Source organism: Silene latifolia, chromosome Y, assembly GCF_048544455.1.
Source record: "Silene latifolia isolate original U9 population chromosome Y, ASM4854445v1, whole genome shotgun sequence".
NCBI lineage: Eukaryota > Viridiplantae > Streptophyta > Magnoliopsida > Caryophyllales > Caryophyllaceae > Silene > Silene latifolia.
In genome coordinates, this window is record NC_133538.1 from 267,350,905 (window position 1) to 267,360,096 (window position 9,192).

General features: G+C 39.9%; 3 protein-coding genes across 3 annotated transcripts; 1 reads left to right on the plus strand and 2 right to left on the minus strand.

Moving 5' to 3' along the window:
* Window positions 1–943: 943 nt before the first annotated feature.
* LOC141630619 (uncharacterized) lies at window positions 944–2,840 on the minus strand. Its single transcript, XM_074443403.1, has 3 exons — window positions 2,744–2,840; window positions 1,114–1,703; window positions 944–970 (listed from the first exon to the last, which is right to left on the minus strand). The coding sequence occupies exons 1-3, from the start codon at window positions 2,838–2,840 to the stop codon at window positions 944–946; spliced, it is 714 nt and encodes a 237-aa protein (XP_074299504.1).
* A 77-nt stretch (window positions 2,841–2,917) lies between these two features.
* On the minus strand, window positions 2,918–3,691 carry LOC141630620 (uncharacterized). Its single transcript, XM_074443404.1, has one exon. The coding sequence runs from the start codon at window positions 3,689–3,691 to the stop codon at window positions 2,918–2,920; it is 774 nt and encodes a 257-aa protein (XP_074299505.1).
* A 3,909-nt stretch (window positions 3,692–7,600) lies between these two features.
* On the plus strand, window positions 7,601–8,853 carry LOC141630621 (uncharacterized). Its single transcript, XM_074443405.1, has 3 exons — window positions 7,601–7,924; window positions 8,540–8,622; window positions 8,730–8,853. Exons 1-3 carry the CDS (start codon window positions 7,601–7,603, stop codon window positions 8,851–8,853), a joined length of 531 nt encoding a protein of 176 aa, XP_074299506.1.
* Window positions 8,854–9,192: the final 339 nt, after the last annotated feature.

Genomic DNA, 9,192 nt, shown 5'->3' on the forward strand with positions numbered 1-9,192 from the left:
AAAAAACGATTAAAAAAAAGAAAAAAACAAGATCAACACCACCACACAAAACAAAAACCCACTCCACTACTACCACCACTTCCACCACGGTAGCCCCCACCCTACGACAACAACACCCAACAACAACCACACGACACACCCACCTCAACTCGTCCATCCCTACCATTCGTTGCCACCATTAGTCGCCACAAGCAGCCGCGGGGTTTTTGTTTTTGTGTTTGTGGTCGAGGATGGAAGGAGGAGTAGATCTTGACGTGGGTGTGGCCGTGGTAGTGAGTTTTTGTCGGGGATGGAAGGAGGAGTAGAAGGAGAGGGTGACTGTGGCAGTGATCGTGGACGTGGTGGTGAGTTGTTGTCGGAGAGGCGGCAAAGGAAGGAGAGGGTGACGACAGCAGTGGTGGGGTTCATCGTGGTGAGAGCCGCTGGACTGGTGGGTCGTGATTCCGGGAGTGGTGGTGGTAGAGGTGAGGGGGGGATTTTTGAATTTTGATTATTTAGTTTTGATTATTTGGGTTTTATTTTGATTTATTTGGTTTTTTAGAGAGAGATGAGAGAAATGTGTGAAATGTGTGAAATGAGAGAGAAGTAGGTGAGAGAATAAATTATATATAGTGGATTAATATTTGGTTAATGTGGATTAGGGAGGGTAGTGAGAGAGAGTGCTTAATTACCCTATAATCCCCTCTTTTTTTGCTTCAATCTCAACCTTCCATCTCCCTTATCCAATGACTCTAAAAAGACTTATGGACTCACACTTAGGAGTGGACTTACTTGATCTTAACTCTCATATATATATATATATATATATATATATATATATATATATATATATATATATATATATATATATATTTGATGAAATGTAAGATATATTAGATCAAAAAAATCATCCCCATTACAAGAATTAGCACAGCTCTAAAAAAAGAGTTGGGCCAATCTCCACTCAGAGAAAGGGACAAGCCCAATCTCTCTAATACAAACCAACAAAATCAGTAGACAACAAAAGAAAATAACCCTATACCCGCTGTCACTACTTTCCTTTTCATCTTCAATCTTGCCTCATTTCTTCAATAATCTCGATAACCATCTCCGGTCACCATCCCCTACCCTTACCTGTGGTTGTTCGAGGATCTTAATCCTAATCTCGTTAATGATTAGCTTTCCCAGCTGTTCAGAGCGAAGAATTTTATGCTCAAACTTACACAAATTCCTTTGGTGCCACACATGATAGATGCAAGCATTGATAGTGGCGTTGAGAAGATCCCTTCGGATGAGAGAGGATCCCCTGGTCAGTCTCCAATGGAGGATATCAGTCTTGGGCAAGGAAATTCGAAGCCAATCTCCCAGTTCCTTTAGAACCTTAACACTGTAATCGCAAGCAAAGAAAAGGTGGTCTTCCGTTTCATCAGCTGCTTCACAGATATAACAGGTATCCACTTCGCTTATACCCAATCTGTACAATTTACCATTAGTATTCAAGCTGTTGTGTTGGTAAATCCATGAAATTAGGCTATGTTTAGGTATGGACCATCGGTTCCACACTAAATTTGCCCAATTGACTTCCTGACCCTTATCCCTGATGTACTCATACCCCTTAGCAACAGAGTAATTATGTCCCTCTTGATCCGTCCAAATATGCTGTTGGTAAGCATCTGAAAATCTGGTTTTAACTTGACAAATTTTCCTCCAGTACCAGTTCGAATCTGGTGGGGGAGAATAATCAAGCCAGGTACTGCCTTTTATGTATATGTGGTTTACCCATTTCACCTAGAGGTGATCTGGTTTAGTTGCAACCCACTACACAAGCTTACCTATAGCAGCCTTATTCCAGTCCAGATCATTTTTTTAGGCCTAGGCCCCCTTCTTTTTTTGGTTTGCAGACTTTATCCCATGAAACCAAGGGTGTCTTAAGGTACTCAGCACCCCCATTCCATAGGAAATTCCTACACACCTGTTCAATCCTAACTATAACTCCCTTAGGTAAAATGAACATTGATGCCCAGTAGTTATGGAAATACTTAAGAACAGCCTTGACTAGTACCAATCTAGCTGCATAGGATAGCTTCCTGGTGCCCAACCCATGAATCTTATATATATATATATATATATATATATATATATATATATATATATATATATATATATATATATATATATATATATATATATATATATATATATATATATATATATATATATATATATATATATGACATGAAGATGGTAATTGAGTTCTATTAGAATACATAATCTATTACGGGATGATGATCATTTTATAGAGTCGTATGTTTCGTAGGTAGTTTACAGGTATATCCATGTTTTTTAGCGTTGAACTTCGGGACAAAGTTCTCTTTTAGGGGGAGTGAATGTATCAATCACTCCATCTTTGGAACGAAGTTCTCCCTGACCTGATTAGTGAGAATCAGAGTGCGTTCATAAATGGGAGAGACATTGTGGATAATAATCTTATCTGCCATGATCTTGTGAGACTATATAAAAGGAAAACGTGCTTCCCTAGGTGTATAATGAAAATAGATTTGAAACAAGCTTATGATTCTATTAAATGGTGCTTTATTGAACAAATGCTTGGTGCCTTGGGGTTCCCTGAGGGAATGATTAATTGGATTATGGTTTTTGTCTCCACCCCCTGGTATACATTATCTTTAAATGGGTCCAACTTTGGCTATTTTGAGGGTCAAAGAGGGATTAGGTAGGGTGATCCAATGTCTCCCCTTCTTTATACAATTTGTATGGAATATCTCAGTAGACTCCTGAATGATGTCACTAGTAGAATGGACTTTAACTTTCATCCCATGTGTAGAGCACTGCATTTGAGTCATCTTTTTTTTTTTTTGGTGGAATGTGATTATATTATAATTAGAGTAAAAAAATAATTACATAAGGAGCCTTATAACTTTTACAAGAGATTCATAGTTTTCAGCCAATCTTTATCACCAATGGTTAGATCCTTCTCATCTCGTCTTCGAACCCTCATTCTGACCTCTGTTATAATCAATTTCGCTACCCTCTTTGGTACCATCAAAGACTGAGTCATTCTTGCGCTGCAGTTTCTACGATGCCACACATGGTATATTGCTCCCATCCCTCCTGCTGCCTCTACCCCCTTCTGCACCTTAGACCCCTGTCTATCCACGCACCACTCCAGAATGTGGTGATCAGGGAGAATGAAAGCAGATAACTGATTCAACCAGTTGATCACCTGCTTGCTGTAACTACACCCAAAAAACACATGATTCATGCATTCTGCAGCCTGTCCACAAAGATAGCATTTATCATCAATATCTAGCCCATACAGCAGCAGCTTATCATTAGTTCTCAATGCCCCATGAGCAAACGGCCACCCCAAAAATTGATGTTTTGGAACAACCCAATCATTCCAAACTGCCCTGAACCACTGCACAGTAGCTCCTGCCCCCTTAAGCCATTCATAGCAACCAGCAGGGGTATAGCCAGTATGCTGAACATCCCACACTCCATCAACATAACCTGCTGCAATAATCTGCTTCACCCTACAGATCCTCCTCCACACCCAACTCGAGTTGTTACTAGGTTGGTACTCCATCCAGTCCTGCCCCTTGAGATAGTTAGTAGCCACCCAACGAACCCAGATAGAGTCCCTCTTCTCAGCAACCCAGTTAGCCAGTCTCCCGACCATAGCTTGGTTACACATCTCCTGATCTTTAATCCCAAGGCCACCTTCCTCCTTTGGCTTGCATACAGTATTCCATGCCACCAAGGGTACTCTTCTATAATCAGTGCTATTATCCCAGAGAAGTCAGTACTGCTTTAACTAATACTAGTCTCCCTGCATATGAGAATCTCATGGCGCCATAGCTATGAATTCTTGCACAGATCTTCTCCACTAGACACTCACAGTCCTGCTTCTTCAATCTAGTCATTTGAATAGGCATACTAAGGTATTTGAATGGCAAAGACCCCTCAGAAAAACCTGAAACTTTTAAGATATCCTTCTTTAGCACCTCTGATACTCCCCTAAAGTAGGCATTTGATTTTGAAGCACTTATTTTCAATCCACTAGCTTTTGAGAAAGTGGTAAAAGACTGGAGTAAAATCATCATAGACTGAGCCTCCCCTTTACTAAACAACAGCACATCATCAGCAAACATCAGACTAGCTAGCTTCAACTCTTTGCACATAGGGTGAGACTTGAAATCATACTTACCAGCAGCATACTTAAGAGTCCTAGTCAAGTACTCCATACATAGAGTAAATCTAAGAGGAGAAAGAGGGTCTCCTTGTCTCAGACCTCTTTGACTCTTAAAGTAGCCAAACATCTCACCATTGATGAAAATTGAGAAAGAAGCAGTGGTAATGCACTCCATGATCATAGTTCTAAAGTCAGAAGGGAAATGAAGCATTACCAACATCTGATCCACGAAATCCCACTCCACAGTGTCATAGGCTTTTTGCAAGTCTATTTTGAACACGCATCTTGGGGAAGTATTTGGCCTTTCATACAACCTGATAAGATCTTGACATATGAGAATATTTTCCTGTATGATTCTATTTTGAACAAAGGCTCCCTGATTTTGATCAACTAGCTGGGGCAACACAGTGGCTAGCCTTGCACATAAAAGCTTACAAATCACCTTGTAAATCACATTGCAGCAGGCTATAGGACGAAACTGTAACACACTCTTGGGTCTCTCACATTTAGGGATCAAAGTTAATTTTGTTGCATTCACCTGTCTCAACAACTTCTTGTTAAGGAAAAAGTCCTTGACAACAGTAACCACTTCCCCTCCAATCTCATTCCATGCATCCTTAAAGAATCTACTTGTATACCCATCAGGGCCAAGAGATTTAATGTCAAGGATACTAAACATAGCATCCCTAATCTCCATTGCTGTGACAAGTACCAGTAGACTACTAGCCATCTCATCAGTGCATTTAGGTCCCTGATCAATTATTCTCTTGTGAACCTTACTAGTTGCCTGACTCGTCCCAAGCAGCTGTTGATAGTACTCAAGAAAGGCAGATTGAATTTTTGCAGGGCTATCACACAGATTACCATTCATATCTTCAACCATGATAACCTTATTTCCAGCTCTCCTCTTCTTGAGCATCCCATGAAAGAAAGCATTATTAGAATCACCATCCTGAATCCAAACTTGCTTAGATTTTTGGGCTAAAAACTTATCTCTTGCCTCACTTAACTCCTTGAGTTCCTGTATTGCCCTAAATTCCTCCTCAATGAGCTGCAAATTTGAAGGATCCTTGCCAATATCTTCCTGCAACATCTGAACTTGCTGCTGTAGAATATTAGTAGCTTGTTCAATATTACTAAATTTATCCCTATTCAACTCCTTGAAGGCAGGTTTAAGCAATTTCAGGTTTTTTGCAAGCTTGAACATATGATTGCCAGGCAATGCCCTATCCCAATTCCTTCTGATTGTAGGGAGAAAGTTTGCAGACCCTCCCCACATATTAAAATATTTGAAGCTACCCTTACACTTAACCTATTGAGACTGACTAACTATGCAAGGAGTATGATCATATAGGCCTTCAGGGAGGAAGTGTGCATAGGCATCAGGCATGTGGTCACTCCAATCTTTATTAATAAGGAATCTATCCAACCTACTATATATTCTAGCCTCTGGTTTCTGTTTATTGTTCCACGTGAAGACAGACCCAACACTGGTAATATCAATCACTCCACAATCATCCACACAAGCTCTGAAGGAGTCCATCTCAGAAGAAGGAGAATTACCACCAATCCTTCCAGCCGTAGATTTAACACAATTAAAATCCCCAACTATAGCCCATGGACCATTAACCAGATGAGAAATCCTCCTCAAATGAGCCCAAAGAGGCTCTCTTTCTTGAGCACCATTAAAAGCATAGACCATGTTCAAGTAGAAAACATTCCTGTTAAGCAAAGCCTCAACTTTCATGTGTATGAACTGTGCATTATACTCCAGGAAGTGAACCCCATAAGCCTGAGGTTGCCAAAGAATCCAAATCCTCCCACCACTATGATAACCATCATTAGTTGAAATACACCAAGAATTAAAACTACCTAATGCCTTATGCAAGGCTTTATTTTTTATTTTTGTCTCAAGTAGACCAAACAAACCAATATCTTTATTCTGTAAGAAAAAATTAATCTCTTTTTGTTTCCTAACTCTATTCATGCCCCTAATATTCCAAAAACCTATCTTATCCATGAGGTAAATTGTGAGGGGGATCAACACCATTTGTTACTCTTGCTTGCTTAGTTGGAGACAGAACCTCCTTATAAGAGAAAGCACCAAAAGACTTTACACTATACCCATCCTGACCACCATCACCTTTTTGCATCCTGACTAGCTTCAATGGTTGCTTTACAGTATTAATTACTGTGATAGCTCCCTTACCAGCCGTCTCTGGTTTCTGAACACCCTCACCAGGTTTCCCCACAGGTCTCCACACTTTCTTGACAACTTTTTGTTGCGTCTTCTGTGGCACCCCTTTCCTGCAATTCTCCATAAGATGTCCCATTCCCATACATTTTGAACATGTAACTGGCTTCCACTCATATTCTATTTCCACCTAAACCACATCACCCTTTTCATCTTTGAATGACACCTGAGGAGGTAGCTTCTGGTCAACCATAAGCTCAACCATAACTCGAGCATATCCTAACCTTGTCCTTTCCTCAGTAGCAACATCACTTTTAATATATTTGCCAACTAAGCTAGTAATCTTGGGCAATCCTTTCCCCCACAATTTCAAAGGAAGATGATGAATTTGAATCCATGCTGGTACATATTTTACATCCGCCTTCCTTAATTCCAAATCCTTGGTCCATGGCTTAAAAATCAAGGGTTTATTATCAAAGAGATAATAACCAGACTGCAAAACTTTGTCCTTCATTTCCATAGTTTTGAACCTAACCAAAAATACCCCATTTGGCATAAAAGTTATCTTGTCTATGTTAAACTTGGTCCATATGCGCCTGATAAAGCCCTCTACTACCTCCCATGGTGGGTTTGCCCCTAGTATGAAGCAAACCACAGCTTGATTCCAGAATTCAATCTCCTCATCAATGTCCTCCTGTTGAATTTGCAACAATTCATCATTAGCATCAGTCTCTGCTTCCGATTCTCCTTCTGTCGCATATTCTGCGTTTGGAGTATCTATGTTCTGTTTTGGGGTGTCATCCCTGTCAGACGTATCGTCCTCTTCTTCATCTTCTATCTCCACCACCACTTCTTCATCATCAGTTTCAACTACGAGTTCAGGAATACCTGTAATCTCATTAATATCCTTGGATTTCTCATGGATTTCACCATCCGGTCCATCATGTTTTTCATTAGGGTTCATAGTTGCAGGTACTTCCTCGGAATTGGTATTAGTTTCAATACTATCAGTCGAACTGCTAGGCCTTACTATACTTCTTCCACGTAAATTCATTTCCCTTTGCTTTTGCTGATTAGATTTCCTAGCCATTAGGCTCGAAAATCAAGACGGCGATGTTCTCTCTCTAGTCGTTCATCGCTTCTCTCTCTAGGTTTTTTAAAAGTTGGATATAAGCTTAGTGTATTTGAGTCATCTTTGTTTTGCTGATGATCTACTCATGTTCAGTAGAGGTGATAGGCAGTCTATCATTATTCTCCTATGGGCTTTTGCAACCATTTCTGTAGCCTCTGGGTTGGAAATGAATTGTGACAAATCTGACATTTACTTTAATGGGATGGCTAAAGATGAGATTGATTTTGTGCTAACAGTCTCTGGATTTAAAATGGGAGTATTTCCATTCAGATATCTTGGGATACCCATATCTTATAAGAGGATGGTTGTTGGGGACTGTACTAGATTGGTGGAGAAGGTGGTTGAGAGATTTAGAGGATGGGGAGCTAGGAAGCATAGTTATGCTGGCAGATTGGTCTTGGTTAAGACTGTTCTGACTCAGCTTCATTCTTTCTGGGCTAGAGTTTTCATCATCCCTGCTACTATTATTGCAAGGATTGAATGAATTTGCAGGAATTATCTATGGGGAGGGTCTGAACAATTTCTTATATCTCCTTCTATGTCTTGGGAAAAGATTTGTACTGAAAAAAGAGGTGGGGGCTTGGGAATTGTGCATTGTAGGAACTGAAACCTGGCTATGCTTGGGAAGTATGTGTGGTGGCTGGTTATTAAAGCTGATCACCTGTGGATTAAGTGGGTGAATCATATCTATATTAAAGGATGGGAATGGTTAGATTATTCTCCTTCAACACATGCTAGCTGGACTTGGAGGAAAGTTTGTCAAGCTAAGGAGATTTTTAAGAGTGCTTATTTGATGAACCATTAGAATGGGACCCTTGGAAATTACACTGTTGCTGCTGGGTATAAGTGGCTCCAAGGGGAGAGAGCTATAGTTGTGTGGTTCCCTCTTATATGGAACAGACTTAATATCCCTAAACATTCATTCATAGGGTGGCTTGCTGTGCAGGGCAGGCTACTGACTAAGGATAGAATATTTAACTTTGGGTTCAGTCAGGATAGGCTTTGTGATCTGTGTGGCATTTAGTATGAGGACCATGAGAACCTAGTATATGGGTGTGCATTCAGCAGGAGATGTTGGATCTTAGCTGGTGACTGGTTAGGGATACAGTTTCCTAGCTCTGGACGAGGAATCAGTATTTACAAAAGAAGTTCAATGTGTTTGCAGTCATTGTGGCTATGTTTTATCATATTTGGCATGCCTGTATTGTCTGCAGACTGGAGGCTAAAGTTTGTGCTCCTGGATATGTGGTTCATCAACTAAAAAAGGAACTTCAGGCTGGTGTTCTTGGAATTCAGTGGCCATCAAGCCAGCCACTCATATGGGGACCTTGGACTTAATCTGATCTTGTTTTCCTTTTGCCTTGTCTGAATGATGTATAGAGTACTATAGATTTTAGAAAGTTTGTATTTAGTGCTAATGTACGAAAACAAATGGTTTTTTATATATATATATATATATATATATATATATATATATATATATATATATATATATATATATACTCACATTCCACCAAAATAAAAAAAGAATGTATGAATCGAAAAGTTAAGGAAAGAAACCAAGTGTTGTGAGAGCGACAATGTCGAGGGAACCGTTAGTTGAGAGGTGTTTGTGTATAAGAGAGTGGATATGTTAAAGCGCTCAGGAAAGAACAGAGACTTAAGAGATCAGTGGGA